This window comes from Sander vitreus, chromosome 11 (genome assembly GCF_031162955.1).
Source record: "Sander vitreus isolate 19-12246 chromosome 11, sanVit1, whole genome shotgun sequence".
Classification (NCBI taxonomy): domain Eukaryota; kingdom Metazoa; phylum Chordata; class Actinopteri; order Perciformes; family Percidae; genus Sander; species Sander vitreus.
Genome location: NC_135865.1, coordinates 29,743,169 through 29,764,318, shown reverse-complemented (window position 1 = coordinate 29,764,318; position 21,150 = coordinate 29,743,169). Strand labels below are relative to the sequence as shown.

Genomic DNA, 21,150 nt, shown 5'->3' with positions numbered 1-21,150 from the left:
ATTTCTTTGTATATGAATTATTTTTCATTCCTCAAGGTTAGGGCTCGGTACCAAACTTTTTGGGCACCAACCAAATTTACTTCTTTTGTATCAAGTATCAAGAAAAATGCCTTGTCATTTAATACCAAATGTCTTGCCAGCTGCCAGGAACTGGAGGTGTGGTGGTGAGCAACGGAAGCCTGGCAGAGGAGATTAGACTGAGGACCAGGATGAGAGGATCCCTGAGCTGGGCCCCGCCACGCTTCCAGATCATCTTCACCGCTCAGCCGACACACAGGTCCTCACCTTGTCTAGGGTTGGGCATCGTTTGGATTTTAACAATACGGATTCCAATCTCGATTCTTCCTTCCAATTCCAGTTCATTACGATTCTTGATTTTGATTATTTGAGGGTTGGAGTTGAATTGGGTCACGTGCGTGTTTCTTAAAGACACATTTTTAGAGTGCCGTTTTCTGTGCTCCATGGATGCAACACAACAAGGGTCTGGAAGGACGTTGACGGCTACGGAAACCAAAACTTGCGGGTGGTAAATTTGGAACAATGATGATCAGATTAAAGAACCAAATTTTCCAAACGATTTCATTGGAATCGTAACTTTTTAAACGATTCCAAGTTGGAACTGGTTCTCGATGCCCAAACCTAAGATCATCTGATGATACTCAATACAAATACAAGTATATGGTCATTCAAAGTTGACTGTTTCCTCCTCCAGACGCAGTGAGGTTGTGGCTCTGCAGCACTTCCTGTGTGCAGGCTGTGGGACAGCGGTGGAGCCCAGTGAGTATTGAACTGGAAACCTTTTTAAATTGTGTGATAGGGTGGCACTGTACAGTATAAAGCAAAGATTAGAGTGCTATAAAAAAGCTTGTCTGAGTTCTGCCTCTCTCTCTCCGCCACCAGGGTACATCAAGAAACTGCGGTATTGTGAATATCTCGGCAGGTACGTTGAATAATCTGATGGTGCAGCATGGTGGCCCAATGGTTAGCACTGCAAGAAGGTTCTGGGCCTTTCTGTGTGGAGTTTGTATGTTCTCCCCATGTTTGCGTGGGTTTCCTCCGGGTGATCTGGTTTCCCCCACCATCAAAAAAACATGTACTAGGTTCTCCAGTCAGTGTCCTTGATCAAGGCACTGGCTCAGATCTGGAGTTGGTCCCCGGGCTGTAACTGGCTGCCCACTGCTCCCTTGAGGGATCGGTTAAATGCAGAGAATGAATTTCGCTACATGTATGTGTATGTGACAATAAAGTACCTTTACCTTATCAACAGCGGTTGGTGCAACGACGTGACAGTGATCCAGCAACATTGTTCTCCTGACCTGGAATCTTTCATCATAAACTTTAAGCTTTTTTATTCACCCCGTGAGTTTGCGTCATTCATTTTGGTCGGTGTTTACATCTCACCGCAGGCCAACATGCAGGACGCGCAGCGCATGCTCGCCGACCAGATACTGTGCGTGGAGCGGACCAACCCGGACTCCCTAGTTATTGTCCTTGGAGACTTTAATAAAGGGAACCTCACTCATGAACTCCCTAAATATACACAGCATATTAAATGCCCAACCAGAGAGGAGAAAATTCTGGATCACTGTTACGCCACAGTCAGGGATGCTTATCACGCCGTCCCACGTGCTGCACTTGGACACTCTGACCACGTCATGGTTCACCTGATCCCCGCCTACAGGCAGAAACTAAAGCTCTGCAAACCTGTAGTGAGGATATCAAGGAAGTGGACCAGTGAGGCTGTGGAGGATCTCCAGTCGTGTTTGGATTCTACTGACTGGGATGTGTTCAGGACTGCTACCAACAGTCTGGATGAGTACACAGAGGCTGTGACATCATACATCAGCTTCTGTGAGGACTGCTGTGTTCCATCAAGCACCAGGGTGAGTTACAACAATGACAAACCCTGGTTCACAGCCAAACTCAGACGGTTAAGGCTGACTAAGGAAGATGCGTTCAGGAGTGGGGACAAAGACAGATTTAAAGAGTCGAAGTACAAGTTTAGCAAGGCAGTGAAGAAGGCTAAACGACGGTTCTCTGAGGAGCTCCAACACCAGTTCTCAGCTAACGACTCTGCGACTGTCTGGAAAGGACTTAGGCAGATCACCAGCTATAAGCCTAAAACCCCCCATTCCTCCTTCAATGACCGACACCTAGCCAACGACCTGAACGAGTTCTACTGTCGATTTGAAAGACAAAAGGACAGTCCTGACACCATCCCCCATGACACCTCCCTACATCTACAGCCACTGTGCTTCACCTCCACCTCAACAGGGTCCTGGGCCTCCCCATCAATGCCCTCCTTAAAGGTCCCCCCCTCCACCTCCACCCCCCCACCTCAGTGACGACTCTCTCCATCCACGAGAGGGACGTCAACAGACTCTTTAGGAGTCAGAACCCCAGGAAAGCTGCTTGACCGGATGCTGTCTCCCCATCAAGCTTGAAGCACTGCGCTGATCAGCTGTCTCCCGTGTTTACAGACATTTTTAACACCTCACTGGAGACATGTCACGTGCCAGCCTGTTTCAAGACCTCAACCATTATCCCTGTCCCCAAGAAGCCAAGGACCACAGGACTTAACGACTACAGACCCGTCGCCCTGACCTCTGTGGTTATGAAGTCCTTTGAGCGCCTTGTGCTTTCACACCTCAAAGCCATCACTGACCCCCTCCTGGACCCCCTCCTGGACCCGCTGCAGTTTGCCTACAGAGCCAATAGGTCTGTAGACGATGCAGTCAACCTGGCCCTCCACTACATCCTCCGGCACCTGGACTCCGCAGGAACCTACGCCAGGATCCTGTTTGTGGACTTTAGCTCTGCCTTTAACACCATCATCCTGGCTCTGCTCCAGGAGAAACTCTCCCAGCTTGGTGTGCCTGACTCCACCTGCAGGTGGATCACTGACTTCCTGTCTGACAGGAAGCAACATGTGAAGCTGGGGAAACACGTCGCCGACTCACAGACCATCAGCACCAGATCGCCCCAGGGCTGCGTTCTTTCTCCTCTGCTCTTCTCCCTGTACACCAACAGCTGCACCTCCAGTCACCAGTCTGTCAAGCGTCTGAAGTTTGCAGACGACACCTCCCTCATCTGGGAGGCTGACCACCTGGTGAAGTGGTGCAACCAAAACAATCTAGAGCTCAACGCTCTAAAGACAGTGGAGATGGTTGCGGACTTCAGGAAGAACCCAGCCCCACCTGCCCCCATCACCCTCTGTGGCTCCACAATTGACACTGTGGAGTCTTTCCGCTTCCTGGGAACTACCATCTCCCAAAACCTCAAGTGGGAGCTGAACATCAGTTCCCTCGTCAAGAAAGCACAACAGAGGATGTACTTCCTGCAGCAGCTGAAGAAATTCAACCTTTGCAATCTGCCGCCGCTCCAGGACCTATACGCCACCAGGACTCTGAAGCGTGCTGGTAAGATGATGATGATGATGATGATGATCCCTCCCACCCCGGACACAAACTCTTTGAGCCACTCCCCTCTGGCAGGAGGCTGAGGTCCATCAGGACCAAAACCTCACATCACATAAACAGCTTTTTCCTCTCCGCCACTAGCCTTATTAACAAGGCCCGGAAACCACCCTGACTCTCCACCCCTGGCTCTTCATGCCACTGTTCTCTCTCTGCTGTAATGCTCTTTACTCTTTATTTATTTTATTTTTTAAAAAAAGTGTCCTTTAGCTTCTCAGTGAGACGCCGGGGGCTTTCAACTCATTCAATATGTAATCCCATCCGTGACGATATTTGATGCTCTGGGTAACACTTTTAGCGTCGGGACCCTTGGCATCACTTTTTGACGCTCTGGGTCGGGATGGATTTGGGGTCTTTTCCACTCGCAGGGTTAAACCGTTTCGTTAGGGTTAGGGAAGGATTGTGGGTGGGTTTACAAAATGTACGTTTAAGTGGCACATTGGTCAAGAATGTAACACAAACCTGACAAAAATATCGAAAATATCAAAATATTAAAGTTTCTTTAATTTTGAACAGATGAAAAAACTGGTTCATGGACGAAAAGACAACACAAGGGTTACATGTATTCTCTTTTAGCGTGCAGTGCTTTTGGTCTTTAAGCAAAATCATTAAGCTGAATCCAGTGATTGTAATAATTTGTGATTCATCTGTCAGGTATTTCTGCGACTGCTGCCACGGTGGCTCTGAGGCTGTGATTCCAGGTCGACTTCTGTCCTGCTGGGACTTTGGCAGGTAGTAAACTAACAACAATATGGATATGAATATTATTCAAACATGAAGTTAAAATGCAACGGTGGAATGTAACTAAGTACATTTACTCCATTACTGTTCCTAATTCCAAATGTTGAGGTACTTGTACTTTACTTGAGTATTTTCTTTTCATGCCACTTTCTACTTCTACTCCGCTACATTTCAGAGAGAAATATTGTACTTTTTACTCCACTACATTCATCTGACAGCGTTAGTTACTAGTTACTTTAGTTACTCCACTACATTCATCTGTTCCAGCTTTAGTTACTAGTTACTTTAGTTACTCCACTACATTCATCTGTTACAGCTTTAGTTACTAGTTACTTTAGTTACTCCGCTACATTCATCTGTTACAGCTTTAGTTACTAGTTACTTTAGTTACTAGTTACTTTAGTTACTCCACTACATTCATCTGTTACAGCTTTAGTTACTAGTTACTTTAGTTACTCCACTACATTCATCTGTTCCAGCTTTAGTTACTAGTTACTTTAGTTACTCCGCTACATTCATCTGTTCCAGCTTTAGTTACTTTAGTTACTCCACTACATTCATCTGTTCCAGCTTTAGTTACTAGTTACTTTAGTTACTAGTTACTTTAGTTACTCCGCTACATTCATCTGTTCCAGCTTAAGTTACTAGTTACTTTAGTTACTCCGCTACATTCATCTGTTCCAGCTTTAGTTACTAGTTACTTTAGTAACTCCACTACATTCATCTGTTACAGCTTTAGTTACTTTAGTTACTTTAGTTACTCCGCTACATTCATCTGTTACAGCTTTAGTTACTTTAGTTACTTTAGTTACTCCACTACATTCATCTGTTCCAGCTTTAGTTACTAGTTACTTTAGTTACTCCACTACATTCATCTGTTCCAGCTTTAGTTACTAGTTACTTTAGTTACTCCGCTACATTCATCTGTTCCAGCTTTAGTTACTTTAGTTACTCCACTACATTCATCTGTTCCAGCTTTAGTTACTAGTTACTTTAGTTACTCCACTACATTCATCTGACAGCATTAGTTACTAGTTACTTTAGTTACTCCACTACATTCATCTGTTACAGCTTTAGTTACTAGTTACTTTAGTTACTCCACTACATTCATCTGTTCCAGCTTTAGTTACTAGTTACTTTAGTTACTCCGCTACATTCATCTGTTACAGCTTTAGTTACTAGTTACTTTAGTTACTAGTTACTTTAGTTACTCCGCTACATTCATCTGTTCCAGCTTTAGTTACTAGTTACTTTAGTTACTAGTTACTTTACACATTAAGATTTCTGCACACAAAACACACGTAGTTTATAACATCTGATGTTTTATTATAAAGTAAACTAGCCAACAATATAACGGCTACAAGTCCAGCTGAGATGATCAGACCATTAAACACACTGTTTGGATCCTAAATAAAGGATCTGACAGAAGACCTGAAAGCAAGTAACACTAATTTACAAGACACATGTTAATAATAAAAGCATGCTTATTTATATAACATGATTCAATAATAATGGAGTTTCATTCATCTCTTCATTAAATCTCTCATAATTATATGAATATTGCAGATACCCTGTGAGTGATTTCTCCAAACAGCTGCTGGAGTCCGTGTGGCAGCAGCCGCTGTTTGACCTGACCTGCGTCGGTAAGACTCTCTACAGCCGAGTGAAGGAGCTCGAAAAGTTCAGGGTGAGTTAACCCTTGTGTTGTCCTCGGGCCAATTTGACCCGTTTTAATTTTTTTACGCTATTGCTAATACACATTTCTTGAAACCCTAACCCATTTTCTCAAAAGTGTATACACAAAACCAAATTCTCAAACTATATTCACTAAACACCTGACTCTGCTGCCTGCCAAAATAAAACAATGCTTTCAGATCATACACACAGCCAGTAACACTACGGAGCATTCATTAGACATTACCTCAAACATTGAAGAACACAGTGTCCAGGGCATGTAGCAAAAAGTTTATTTAATAATAATAATAATAATAATAATACATTTTATTTGGCGGACGCCTTTCTAGATACACAAGGACATCTTACATGTTTAAGAGGGTATAAAAGGAGAAGATACAATAGAATACATTTAGCTCCATAGAAATACATTTAACAAAATAGACAGCATCTGAAAAATGCTAAGAAACGTCAGAAAAGCAGAAAAAAAGTGTGTCAGGAGGGTTTCTATGGCGATGCAGTGCTATGAAGACTTAAAGATTAAAAGCTTTCCTAAAAAGGTAGGTCTTTAACATTTTTAGTAATTAATTGACTGTGTCTGGCTGTCGAATGTGGGAGGGGAGGGCATTCCAGAGTCTTGGTGCAGAACAGCTGAAGGCCCTGGCCCCCATGGTGGAGAGGCAGTCGGGGTGACAAGGAGGCTAGTCGAGGAAGAGCGGAGGGAGCGAGAAGGGACATAGCGTGGTAGGAGGTCAGTAATGTAGCTGGGTGCAAGATTATGGAGTGCTTTGTAGGTGACGAGGAGGGTCTTAAATTCAATACGGTAGTGCACAGGGAGCCAGTGTAGATTGATAAGAATAGGTGTGATGTGTTCAGATGATCTGGTACCAGTGAGGATTCTAGCAGCAGATTTCTGAACGAGTTGGAGTCTGTTTGTTAGCTTAGAAGAGATACCGGTGAAAAGGGAGTTGCAGTAGTCCAGACGCAACGTGACGAGGGCATGAATTAGGGCTTCAGTGCTGGATTGTGACAGTGAGGGTCTGAGCCTGGAGATGTTGCGGAGGTGAAAGAACAAAGTCCGGGTAATTGCTTTAATCTGGGATTCGAATGAAAGGGAACTGTCCAGAATGACACCAAAGCTTTTGACTTGAGTTGACAGAAGGACCAAGCTATCATGTATGGTCATGTTGATGTAATGCTGTTTTGAAAGAGTGGATTTGGAGCCGATGAGCAGGACTTCAGTCTTATTGCCATTAAGTTTCAGAAAGTTTGTGTTCATCCAGTTTTGAATGTCTTGAAGACATTTGCTGAGTAAGGTGGGAGGAAGGGGAGATGAAGGTTTTGTGGAGAGGTAGAGATGGGTGTCGTCAGCATAGCAGTGGAAGTGTATTTTGTGGTGTCTCATGATCTTGCCCACGGGAAGGAGGTATATAATGAAGAGGAGAGGACCAAGCACTGACCCCTGCGGTACACCCTGTGGCACAGTCGCACAAGCTGATTTATAGTGTTTGAGTTGAACAAACTGTTGCCAATCCTTGAGGCAAGAACAAAACCAGGAGAGTGCATCCCCTGTGATAACAATGTTGGCCAGACATTCAATGAGGAGGGGATGTGAGATGGTGTCAAAGGCAGCACTCAGGTTGAGTAAGATGAGGATGGACAGTAGGCCGGAGTCAGCTGCATGGAGTAGGTCGTTGATTTTCGCCAGTGCTGTTTCAGTGCTGTATTTATCGCGGAAACCAGACTGGAAATGTTCATACGGGTTATTGTAGTTGAGATGTTGATGTAGTTGATTTGCCACGACCTGCTCAAGTATCTTGGAGACAAATGGAAGGTTGGAGATGGGACGGAAGTTGTTTAAATCATCAGGATCAGCATTGGGCTTTTTGAGGATGGGAGTGACAGCAGCAATCTGATATTTCATGCAGTAAACACATTTTGCAATGAAAACAAAAAGTATATCACAACTTGTACAGTGAATATCTTGTACACTGCAAGTAGTGCGAGTACTACAATATTGAATGTCTGTATATTAGGCACTTGTAGAACAATACAGTAGTCCAACTGCAAAAGGCCAAAGATTAAATGAAAAGCACATGATGGTACACTAAAAATATTGTGAAACCGCAATATCAAAGTCAATGCCTCAGCATCACATCTGTGCACTCAGATCTGGATTACATTTTCTATAATTGGGTTGACCACCTCAGTAGAAACATGTTTGCAATTTTGAGTCGTGTAATATTACGATATATTATTAATATCTAATAATGTCACAGGAGACATTTTACGGGTTTTACTGCAATATTTTGAGTACATTTTAATACATTTATTATGTACATTTTAAATAATACTTCTGTACTTTTACTAAAGCACCGCAGACATTTGAATGCTGGACTTTAACTTCACAGACAATCACTTCAAAGCAGGTCCAACACAGAGAACACAACAGCACCACTAACTTTATTCTATTATTTCTATTGACTGTCTGTCCACTCCTTAACTTCCTTCCTTCCTTCTTTCCTTCCTTCATTCCTTCCTTCCGTCCTCCTGTTCCTCTCTCCTTCAGGAGCTGCAGGATCAGCTGATGGGCATCAAGAAGCTGCTGACAGCCTGCAGATTATCTGGAAGGTACACAGAACAATTATGTTTATATATCTTCCACAACCTTTGGTTTAAATATTATGTTGTAGTACTGTACTTGTTTAGGGATTGTGAACTACAGTAACAAGGCCACTGAGTGTAGGATTTAAAAACAGTTCAACCTTGGCGCCATCCAGTGGCAGCATTGAAAAAAGATCCTGGGCACAGAGAGATGCATGCCTCTGTTTCACAAACACACAAAACATGCAATGTTTTTAAACTTATTCTAGTTAGTTAGTTATTGATGCTCACTGGATTTGTTAATGCCCTCCTACCAAAGAGCAACATCTTATTTTGACAAAGACAAAAAGTTCCAACAAGCTCTCCAGTTCTTCGTTAATTTCCACAAAACATTTTGTACTTGTAGCAGAGAATTTCTACACTGTGGTATTTCTACCCATACTTAAGTACAAGTACTTCCTTCTCCACTGACAGCCAGACCTCTTAAAAAAGAGAGAAACTTTTCTAAAACAGGGAGCAGCCTGCCTCTGCAGGTGTCTGTCTCTGTCACTTGATTAGTGAAGCTACGACGGAGGATTAGGGCCACATCAAGGGAAAAAAATTAGGGAGGAAGATTTTTTTATTTGTTTTGCATTTCGAGAATAAAGTCAAAATGTCGAGAATAAAGTCGACATGTCGAGGAAAAACTTGATATTTCAAGAATTAAGTTGGACTTTTGAGAATAAACCAAACTACTAGTCTTCTACAAAATGCCTTGTGAAGGCCTATATTGGAAATTCTTTTTATTAGGAATAACCCCTTGAGATGTAGCATCTCGTTTTCGAGGGGGTCCTTAAAGGCAAACATATACAATACATTCACAATTAGACAAAACAGTTAACAAAACAACTTGAGGAGACCTCAAGAAAAACATATATCAAACATACATACTGACAGACAAAAGACAAAGCTCTCCATCACACCAAAACCACCCATATCCTCCCCATTCAAACCATTAAATAGTAGACATTAAACAGTTAAGGTCATTCATATACAGTTGAAAAAAAAGAATATAAGGAAAATTAAAATAATAATAATAGTGAAAAATAAATAAATAAAATAAAGTAACTAAATAGATGAATAAATCAAAGTATCAAGCATGATGAAAACAGTTGCAGCTTGTATGCAAATAATTAAGAAGAGCCATCTTAAACTGGTGAAAAGAGGAGATAGATCTAAAAGACCTAGGTAAACCATTTCAATCGGAAAGGGGCTTTAAATATAAAGGCTCTCCTCCCAGTTTCTTTGAATATATGTGGTACAGAGAAGAAAAGGTGGTCAGTATCTCTTAAACTATAGGATGATTGATATAAAATCAAGTGTTGTTTCAGATAGGATGGGTAGTTTGAAAAAAATGCATTTATGAACAAACTGCAACCAGTGAAACTGACGTTTAGCATTTAGTGAAAGAAGATTCAGTGACTGATACATTTGACAGTGATGGGTTCTAAATGGACACCTCAGAACAAATCTGCAGAGACTATTATAAATCACATTCAAAGGTTTAAGATGGATTTCGGCTGTGTTCTGATAAACAACATCCGCATAATCAATTCTAGGCAATAATAGTTGAGTAATCATTTTTAATCTAATCTGTTTTGTAAAACAATTAATTGAGCGGTATAACATTCTTAAGCTACAGTTTATTTTTTTCACAATGGAGTCAATATGAAGTCTGAAGGTAAGTTGGGAATCGAGCCAGAGGCCAAGATATTTAAACTCCTCAACATTCTCTAGAGGTGTACCATCCAGGAATTTAACCTCAAGAGAGTTATTTTGCTTATGGAGTGCAGAGCTAGTTGCAAAAAGCATGCTATAGCACTTCATTTTATACAGTAGAAGCAGATTAGAAGAGAACCATGTTTGAATACGATTGACATCAAATTGAAGTGAGGTTTGAATCTCATATATGTCATGTTTAGATGTATACATAACTGTGTCATCTGCATATAGATGGATCTGACAGTCTAAACATATTTGTGGTAGATCATTTATAAAAATGGAAAATAAAAGGGGCCCTTGGGAAGAACCCTGAGGGACACCCGTTTCAATTATACTAGGCTGGGAGAGAGCAGCATTAAGAGACACGCTTTGACGTCTGTATTAAAGATATGCATAAACCAGAGAACAACTGATTTGGAAAGACCAATAGCATATAGTTTATCAAGAACAATATGATTGACCATGTCAAACGCCTTAGTGAAGTCAATAAAAATTGCACCAGTAGACCTGTTGTTATCTTGTGCAGAAAAAATATCATTGGTAAATATTGTAAGGACTGTTGTAGAATGATTAGATCTAAATCCAGATTGATTTGGAGTCAAGAGGGAGAAGTCATTAATATATTTAGACAGTTGCCTAAAAATTTTTCAAATATGTTAGCTACATTACTAATTATGGAAATTGGCTTATAATTGTTGACATCAAGTGTGTCACCACCTTTGTGTAGTGGTGTTATTTTCGCAAATTTCCACATTAATGGAATTACACAAGTGGAAAGTGATAAATTAAATAACTCACATAGTGGAAATGCTAGGACGTGGGAAGAAAGCTTAATAAACTTAATGTCCAGACCATCAGGACCAGCACCATTAGAAGATTTTATTTCTGAGATTGCCTGTTGGACATCAGAGGGATGAATGTTTGAAAATGAAAATGAGAATGAGCCATTGTTCACAGTATTTGTTATGCTAGAATAGGAGAGCTCGTGAAATTATACTTCAGAATCGGTTGTAATAACAAGTAAATTATTTCTCTTTTAGCACATAAACACAGTATGGTGTTAAGTATTAGGATTGAAGTGATTGTGCTGAAAATTGCGTCTGTTCAGAAGGAGAAACCACACAAAATTGGAAGAGGTGGCCGTATTCCTACAAACTGAAATAGCTTGTATGGACAGATGCAATAAGGGTATCGATGGTTACACCTACGCGCAATACAGAGAGGATACGTTGTATCACAGGACACAATAAGACAACTGATCAAAGGGTTTGATCCTGAAGGAGTGGAGCTCAGGCGCCCATATCTATGATGCTGCCTACATGGCAGCTGGCATGGCGGACAGTTGCTCTAATATGATTAAGTGATAAAGGAGTTATTATCGTCATTTCAACTTTAATCTCGACATTTTGATATTATTCTTGAAATGGTAGTTCAACTTTATTCTTGTCATGTTGACTTTATTCTCGACATTTCGACTTTATTCTCAAAATGCAAAATGAATAAAAAAATCTTCCTTCTTAATTTTTTCCTCTTGATGTGGCTCTAATGCTCCGTCGTATTGAAGTAGTGCATGCTTTCCTAACAATTTTTTTCCCAAATGAGTCCAATAGTGTTTTGCCAACAAGTCTTCCAAACCATACCACCATATCAGTTGTTTGTTCCTACCCTCTAGTACGACCCATGGGAGCATTTCATAAATTAGCATCCCTACTGGTGGCAGGAAATATGTCCTCATATTTAAAATGGAGAATGTAACGGTCCCGGTTTTAAACACAAGTCATAACTACTACGGCCACTAATGGGCACCGCCACTATAAACGTAAATATTAGTCGTAATTGCTGCTTGAACTTAAAAACTCTGGGAAAGTTTTTCAGGGGTAGGACAGTCTCCGTTTAGTCCGTGTTGATCTGTTGTGAAGGACGCTGACAGCCTCTCCAATAAAAGTAAATATTGATGTTCAACCAGAAGCCCACAGACAGGATATGTGCCATCAAGAGGAAGGAGTTTCAGTGTGTTTGTGTCTCAGGGTGATGGCGGAGTTTGAACAGCTTCCTGCTCACCTGACGGAGCAGCCACACCTCTTTTCCATGGAGGACCTGTTGAGGGTGAAGAAGGGTCAGCTTATGGCTCAGGCCAGAGTGCTGCTACACTCTGCTATCGACCATGTTGAAAACTGTGAGGTCAGCCCGGAAATCTACAAAATACATCCAGTATATTTCTATTACAGTATTTTATTTTTGTTCCTTAATCTTAATGATATATCAAGTATATATCTGCTTCCATGGGTTAGTTAGTTTGTGTTATTGTGTGACTTTTGTGTTTTTATGAGGATGAGAGCGGATTCACTATATACATTAGCACATTATGTATTTCACGGCCTTCTGCAGCAAATAGAGATTCTCAGGTGTGAAAGATCATATCTTTGTTTGTTGTTTGAGAGGCAGTTGTCTGTGCACTTGCTGTGGAATCAAACCTCTCTGATCTGAACCATCCTTCTGACTTTCTTCACACAGTTGTGTCTGGCCAGAGGTTTTATCTGTGAGTTCTGCAGAGGAAGAGACATCGTCTTTCCTTTTCAGAGTGACACATGTAAGCGCTGTCCAGGTAAGCACTGACACATGCTTGTTGCTTTTAAAGTAAAGGACAGGGTTCCCCAGAAAAAGGTTGTTTAGTTCGGTGGCTAGTGCTGTTTTTTTTCCAATGAGGGCCCAGCTGGGGACAGCCACAGACTGATTGCAGTGTTAATGAAAAGCCCAATAGTTTTTGTGATAACAAGACATTGAAGGATTCGCGAAATTGAGAATTTCAAAACGTTAAAAGACAGATTCCATAGGGCCCTATATTAAGTCAGTGCTAAAAGCTAACTGGAGATTAGGGATAGGGGTTAGGGTTGGGATCTAACTGGGGGTTTAGGGTTAGGGGTTAGGGTTAGAATCTAACTGGAGATTTGACAGTATGACTATATCTAAGTTTCCAATCAAGCCAGTCCTGCGTTTGTTTGACACATCCACACCCCAATCGCCCCCTTAGGCAAAAATCTGGCACTTCTATACTACATCTTACTTCCAGCCTTGCAAGCAGGGACGTGATTATTGTAGTTATAAGATGATCAACTGTATTCATTTTGCTTCTTGTTTTACAGTGTGCAGGACCTGCTTTCACAAACGCTGCTTTGTGGAAAAGAAGTGTCCCAAATGTGCACGGATCCAATCACGGAAAAAATGTCAAGATGGATTTGTGAAGTGACATCTGAAAGGCTGCAGCTATGATTCATCAGCATTACTTTTATCGCTGTTTCACATAAAGCACCGATGCATTTCTGTACCCATCCCCTTTTCAAAATCAGGGAATACAAACTCATGTGCTCAAATATTTCATGTTTCCTGTGGAAATTAAAGAGTGATTTTTTTCTTCAAGCTACAACAGACTTATGTGCAAAACCCTTTTAAATTGTCTTTTATTTTTTCCTTGTTTTTTTGAATGCTGTTTGTATGGTGTTTGTTTGGTGTTTCTTAGAGTCACACTGATGGACTGCAGCCATACTCCCTAACTTTGATACCTCAACAATTCGCAAAGACTTCGAAACCAAAGCAGGCTTCTGTCTCTTGGTTTCAGAGACTTGTTTCCTGCACTTCTGGTGACTTTTAAAGAATGAAAATAATAAATGAATAAGCACACTGCAACATTTTAGGTTAAATTATAGAATAATTTGCCTGTCTGGCTTGAGGATTTCTCTCTCTTAGTACTCCATATTTCTCTCTGTCTGAGGAGGACTAGGCTCTCTTTCGAGTCATGTGCATGCCACAAAAAAACATTTGGTGTAGCTGTATTGTTGTCTGGATAGAAGAGTAGATGTTTAGAGTGTGAAAATTTGTCATAAATTGGGAGAAATACAGGGTAGTTGTGACCCTGGGAAGAAACCGGGAGAGGGCAACCAGGTGCCAAATGGAGGTGAATTTTGCCATTGGCGGGCCACTTACTGTTGTTCTTTTCACATTTCAACCAAGTCTGTCATTTCCTTGAATTGAGCTCAAAGATGTGGCGGCACATCACTGGGGTGAAGAGGCTGGCTAAAACAATCAACCGACAAAAAGATGAGGATTATTTAAAGAAAAGTAAAAGAAGACGTTCTCAATACCACACTGGACAGTTGGCGACAATGACGAGATTCATGGCTGATTTACGACAGGACTTAATCATAATGACTTAACAACACTTAAATGTGTATTCTTAACAAGTTCAAGAACAATGCTGGTGCTTCCTTTGAGCCAAAACATTGTCTGGTAAAAAGCTTGTGTGGCTGATGGCCAAAAAAGTTAACTTCAGGCCCTGCTTACAACCATATGGTACTAAAATGAAAAACTGCATTCAAACAATGTAGTCTTCAGCAAGTTTAAAGAGGCAGAGTTCATGTGAATGCTACAGTATGGTGTCTTAATGAGCAGTGCCAAACTCATCTCCCAATAGATCAGTGTTTGATGGGGTAAATGATCATTTACTTTGTTGTGTATAGTGGGCATCGTCAGACACACAGTCAGGTCCCGTGAGATTTGATTTGCCTCTCTGTGAACAATGTTTTGCAGCCCATTAGTGGCTCCTAAAGGCGTGTGCTGAACCCCTCTGGACAGGAAGTTTGTTCACACCTGCATGGGTTAGTCAGATGATGACATCGCGACCAAAGAGTTCATCAGCATGAACCCATCAGCATGTGATGTAATCATTACTGAACAGTGGTGTTTTTTACAGTTGATATTGTGTCTGACAATGCAATACTTTAATCAAGTGGAATGTTTTAGATTTTTTTAACATAAAAAGGGATTAATTTACCACGTGTAATGTGAGAGGGGTTGCTGCCAGTCACAAATCCTCAGAGAATTATCTCCAGACTCTGCAGCTCCTCACAGCTCTACAGAGTGTTTTTAACTCACTGATTTCATGTTTTAAGTCCCAAACCTTTACTGTTTTTGATCACTCTCACATCTGTTACACTAATAATAATAATAATAATTCCATACATTTATATAGCGTTTTATCATAGACACTCAAAGCACTTCGGGGGGGGGACCACGCTCTTCCACCACCAATATGCCTTACGATGCCAGACGCTCACCTCTCATCAGAGTCCATTTCAGGACTCTAAAACCCACTGTACCAAAGAGTTTGGTGTAGATCAGCAGCAAATAGACAGTTAGAGACCAGCTGGTGAATAACGTGGCGGACTCAGCAGGTAAAGAGGGTTGTAGTGCTGCCAGAGTACACCAAAATGTACGGAAGGGGCCATAGCAATTGAGCAAAGCATTAAATAAGGACACAAAGTAAGAGTGCCAAATTCCGTGTAAGAAAGCAGGTTGGGGTGGTGGATGGGTCAAACAAACACAGGACTTTCAGCCAGGAGACCGGGGACCGTGTCATGTATGAAAATAAAAGTAGCGGGGCGTATTTTCTTGCCAATGATAGGGCGTTAATTCATATATTGCTCCTATGGGTAGTATAAGAGGGTAGGAATAAAAAAAACTATATTGTCATATGGTTTGGAAGACTTGTTGGACCCTTTATTATCCTACTGGTTCTGCTTCTGCATCTTTTGGTCCTGCAGGGTGGGTGGTTAACATCCAATGGTGTTATTTTTTAGTGCTTAACAACAAGACTACGCCAGCCAAATTCAATCAGACTGCAATGGAGAGGATATATGATAGGTGGGAAGGGCCGAGGCTTGATCACTGTTAGGCTATGCTCGCAGGCTGAGAATCAGAATAGTTATATGTCGGCAGGAAATCAAGCAGGGGACTAGCTGCTAACCTGCTTGACTCCAGAAAAGTCATAGAGGGCCCATAGAACCACTGGAGGTCTGGGGAGCAGAGGTTGGAAGATGCAGAGGAAACTGGAACAGGAGACACAGGTTCTGGAGCAGAGCTTTCATACAACTTCCACTTAAAGAATGACACTTCTTGGGCAAACTCTGGCACCGTGTTCAGGAAGCACTATGCAGGTGGATGTGTGACCGTTGGGAAAAGTGTGAGGGTATCTAGTGGCATGTCTGGAAAGTTCCTTAGAACTGCAAGGCACGAGGTGTAAAATTATAAATATATGGTCTATAATCATAACCATACAAACTGTTAATTATTTAAATCTTCTAAATTAAAATATCTTTGATTTTGTGTCTCCAATCCCCACATAAGCATAATGCCAGAGTAAGGCCGCCGAACCTGTGAGTTTTAAATTCTTTTAACCTCACTGTAACCTTTTACTTCACAGCTTGAAGGAGCCTAACTTCCTTTTACTTTTCCCTTTACTTTTTCCCTTTACTTTCTTAATCCCCTTCTCTTTTTATTCCTCTGTATTTTCCTTTACTGAAGGTTTATTGGGCCTATGTGAACAGGTTTTTTTTATTTTACTTTTAATGGTTACCATCTACAGGTGGTCTCTTTCTTCTTTCTTCTTATCTACGGGCCTGGCCCATGTTCTGTGGAGGTGTTTTTTGTTAGCTGGGACTGTCCTGCAGTTTTTTTTGCAACTATGCCAATAACATTACAAAACCGGTTCACACCGCTGGCGTTGGCCCCAGGGCGTGGGGCTGAGAGGGTGGCAAACCATTGCTCCTCTTCTGCCCTTCCCCCGGGGGGTCAACAGCCAGCCTCCAAACATTACAGTCCACTAGAATTACCTCAACACCAAAACATATTTCAAACTTCTACAGGCCATCCACCACTCAGAAATCATAAATAAAACACTACACATAGGCACCTTCCCACAGGGAATGATGAGACAAATGAATAGGCTTACATCTTTCATCAAACCCTCTTCACCTAACAATAATACATTAGAACTGGTTAAACTCAACACAGACATATGGACGCACAGTAACATGAACATACTTAGGGATCACTACGACACAGTCATTGCCACACAACTGCAGGACCTTCCACCATTCACACAGGCATCTTTTAATAAAGCTATTCAGTGGGGGAGAGCGAGATACAGGAGGAAACTCACGGCCTCCTCTGTCGCCACACTGAGGGACAGGGGTCCCCAGGTGGAGGAAGCCCCTACGCCATCTCAGCTCTCTCCCAACCATTGTTTTTTGTTTCCGTCCTGTGGTTCAGGAGTTGTGAGCCATAAAGTGAACTTTGCAATGTCAAGAAGTGCAACAGACTGTGTAAACACACTCCTCTGGCTTGTGTTTAACTTGACATGTCTGCAGCCGCTGCTGCACATTCCTCCGTCTGTCTAACGGGAAGGAGGCTCAGCAGGCAGCTCAATGTCACGATGAAGCCAGGGCTGGATCTCATCTCCCTTATTTGATAGCTCCTCGACTCCTCGGTCCTCGGCTGAACCAGAAGTTGTTCTGTCCCTCCTCGGTGAAGGCCGTCTCAAAGCTCTTATTTCTGCCCTGAGGACCGAGCATCAAGGAGCTATTGGGCGAGGATACACAATACACCTTCCTGGAAGCCTTGCAGCTGAAGGAGTTGCTAACTCCGCCCATACAGCCAACGTATTCATGTAACGCTTCAGAAAGGACAGCTCATCCCTCTAAAAACACATTTCCTCAGTTCCTCTGTCCTCCCATGATTTCTCACGTCTCTCCCGCTCCCATCTCTCCCATGCCTCCTTGGTGGGAGGTACTAAGACGCGAGGAAGGTAGGCAAGTAGAGGAGTCGAGGAGGAAATTTAAGCGACATGAGATGCAGCCCAGACATTTAGGGCCCTATTTTAACGATCTCAGCGCACGGCGTGAAGAGCCTGGTGCTTGTGCATTTAGAGCGTGTCCAAATCCACTTTTGCTAGTTTGACGGCGGAAAAAAGGGTCCGTGCGCCTGGCACATGGTTCAAAAGTGTTGACCTTAGTGTCTTCATTAATCAGAGGTGTGTTTTGGGCGTAACATGCAATAAACCAATCAGAGATCACCTCCCATTCCCTTTAAAAGCCAGGTCCCGAGCAGGTCAGGTGTTCAGCATAAGTTACCATGGCAATTTAACCCGGTAACAAGTAATCCACCATCGTGATACCCAAAACCCTGGGTTGAACCTGAAGTTACCTTGTTAACGCCAAATCTTGCTTCATAGTACAGGCCTCTGGTGTTCTTGTAGTTGTGTTTCTAATGTGTTTCTTCCCATATTACTCTGTCTCTCTTGCAGGTGACAGCTTGTTCAATGCCTCATAGTTACTCTTCAGCGTAGGCTACTCCTGATTTTGTCAGTCATCTCATCTCTTATATGCTGTGTCTCTATGATCCTATCCTGTCCTATTCATAGTAGCTTACTCGTGGACATTGTGTCATCACGTGCTGTAGCAGGGGGGCCCACCTTGATAATCCTACATAAGGGCCCGGTGTTGGCTCATTACGCCACTGAACTTATTACTTGTCCTGAAGAATCCATACTACAAAGTGCTCGACAACGTGTGTGTCTGCGGCCTAAATGAAAATGAACGATGCCTCCTCATATGATGCAGCCAGGCGTATACCCAGGCGACCAATGTCAATGCCCGTTCTAGATGGATTTTGAATTGAAAAATATACCTGTTTTCTGAACGAAGCGTGATTCAATGGTTTTGTTACTTTAGAAAAAAAAGTATGTAATGCAGGAAAATTTGGCAAGAGCAATGGCCAAGTCTGAGCCAAGTCTGAGTCCAATTACCAACGAGTCCAAGAGAAATCTGAGGCAATAGGAAAACGTCTGGAGTCCAGACTCTAGTCCAGCCTCGGACTACGGCACTGCAATGTGTGTGATGGATGACTTAGTGGCAAATGTTTACCCACGTCCCAGGAGATACTCCTTAAATTTGTGTTCTCACATTTCAGTTAGATAAGAGATTTCTGTTTACTTTTACTACGTTAAAGAATGGATGAAAACGTTTTAGCTGCTGAGGATTTAATTTCTCAACAACCCTTGCTGCCACTAGAGGTCTCCGTTTGCCACTAATTGGTTTAGGTGAAGGCCTGTTCTCTCTGTCAGTTCCCTATCAACACACACATGTGGGGCCATAAGGGTTGGATATGGGCTGGTGAGTGGGACCCATCTGGGCAGCCCAGTTAATTGTGTCCGGGGGTTCCATGGTGGCCCCATGTGGGCAAGCCACTGAAAGAAATATTAACTCACGCATTACCCCCAAGCACACAAGGTGCATATAATCTAACACAAAACTGGGAACTAAACCTATACCCAGATCATTTAGCGGGGAGGCTGACAGTTGGTGCTGTTGATAGCCTTGCCTACCAAATTGCTCATCAGACCTGAGCTCTGCTGATATTTCAGGATAACCTTCCCATTCATGTACTGGCCTTTTTGAGTGCACCTCTCACACCCATAATAGCCCGTATGGCCTTTGCAGCATTTAAAAAAGGCAGGTAAAAGGTACATAACAAATAAAAGCATCGGGTAATGCTACCCTGAAATGTACACCATTGTACACAATACCACTCTGAGAAACGGCTTTCATATTCTTGCACGTTTGCGGTTTGGACGCACCTGAGTACACTCCAATTACAAACACACTACTTCCTGGAATTTCCTTAATCCTACCCAGAATAGGCCACAGACTCATACTGGAGCTACGGAATAAGGGCAATCCATCGATGTTAATTCAAAGTGTGAGAGTATCAGTCACATTTGCTAAATGCCCTAAAGATGTTAGTTCAGCAATGAGAGCATTTTTCGACTCCAAAATGGTAGTAGGACCCCCCCCAGCCATATTCGTCACATTGCAAGATCTGTCAGTGGACATAAAAGTTCTGGCATCCATTGGGATATCAAGGCCCTTCCTCCTTAGGATTTTAAGAAGTGCAGACAATGCTGTTTGTGGTATGTTGAATTCTGCAGCCCACTCTGCAAGCCCACATGAATCATCATCATTATCATCTTCCAAGTCAGAACATTCATCTCCATGCAAATCACAGTCACTATCACAACCAGGCATATCACCTGGCACCCAGTTTTCAGAATCCAAATCATCAAATGAGGAAATGTTAAAATCATCTTCATGTACATATATATATCCCACTTACAAATATGAATATATATTTCTACTGGTATGCTTCCTAGGGACATTAATGCAAAAATATGAAGAAAAAACTATTCAAACTGTGTGGGCATGGTGAAAAGTCTGAAGTGCAAAATAGTTCAGGCTACAGCACAAATATTTCCATCCATAGATAAGAATAATCAAGTATAACCTCTGAATTTCTTTTCAATGTGCACCAGATTGATGCATTTAAAAGTTAAAATAGACTAAATGTTCTTACAGGGGAGCATGCCCATGGAGCCCCCCTAGGGTAGCTTGTGCCCCAGTGCAGCTGTAGGTCTAGTGACACTCGGGGGCAGTGTCCCCGCTTTTAAGTTTTACAAAGATAAAAACATTACCTGTTATGGAGATATTTACGCTTCTGAGCTGAAAATGTCCCCGGATTTTGTCTCAGAAATCTGGTCACCTCAGACAACACTGCCGTTTTAAAGCCAGGTGTTTACATTTTGGCCAACACCATCTTGCTATTTTGGAGACACAAGTGACCATATTTGGACAAGAGGGTCCCCGCTGGAGAGAAAGACGCGGCTTAGCCACCATCACGTATGGTTTCAATGGCACTGCACTAAGCTAAACGCTAGAGAGGGAACGTCGCCATTGATTTTCAACCAGCTGAGGCAAGTCATCCAGCAGTTTTGCCGGGCCGATTAGTGGGATTGCTAGAGTATCCAGGTTTCCAGCGTAGATATCGCAAAGCTGAATGACAGTGACGCTATTGCTGTACTATTGCAGCATCTAAACCTATCTCTTAACGAGCCTCCATTGTTGTTTATTATGAACAGTCATCAAGCACAAACCTAAACCATGCCTTTCGCTGCCAGTAGCTCTGCACACGCTGATTGGCTGGGCCTCAGACAGCAAACCATAGGTTG

General features: G+C 42.3%; 1 protein-coding gene across 2 annotated transcripts in view; it reads left to right on the top strand.

Moving 5' to 3' along the window:
• rubcnl (rubicon like autophagy enhancer) overlaps positions 1–13,684 on the top strand; it is a 38,140-nt gene extending 24,456 nt beyond the window's left edge. The window contains exons 9-17 of one of the 2 annotated variants that reach the window (XM_078262697.1): positions 141–277; positions 713–777; positions 901–940; positions 4,131–4,208; positions 5,784–5,904; positions 8,461–8,522; positions 12,284–12,437; positions 12,771–12,846; positions 13,400–13,684. In XM_078262697.1, the coding sequence (XP_078118823.1) occupies positions 141–277; positions 713–777; positions 901–940; positions 4,131–4,208; positions 5,784–5,904; positions 8,461–8,522; positions 12,284–12,437; positions 12,771–12,846; positions 13,400–13,503 (837 nt within the window). In that variant the 3' untranslated portion in view covers positions 13,504–13,684. Of the gene's footprint in view, positions 1–140; positions 278–712; positions 778–900; positions 941–4,130; positions 4,209–5,783; positions 5,905–8,460; positions 8,523–12,283; positions 12,438–12,770; positions 12,862–13,399 lie in introns of both variants that reach the window. The other variant, XM_078262696.1, reaches the window with a different exon arrangement.
• Positions 13,685–21,150: the final 7,466 nt, after the last annotated feature.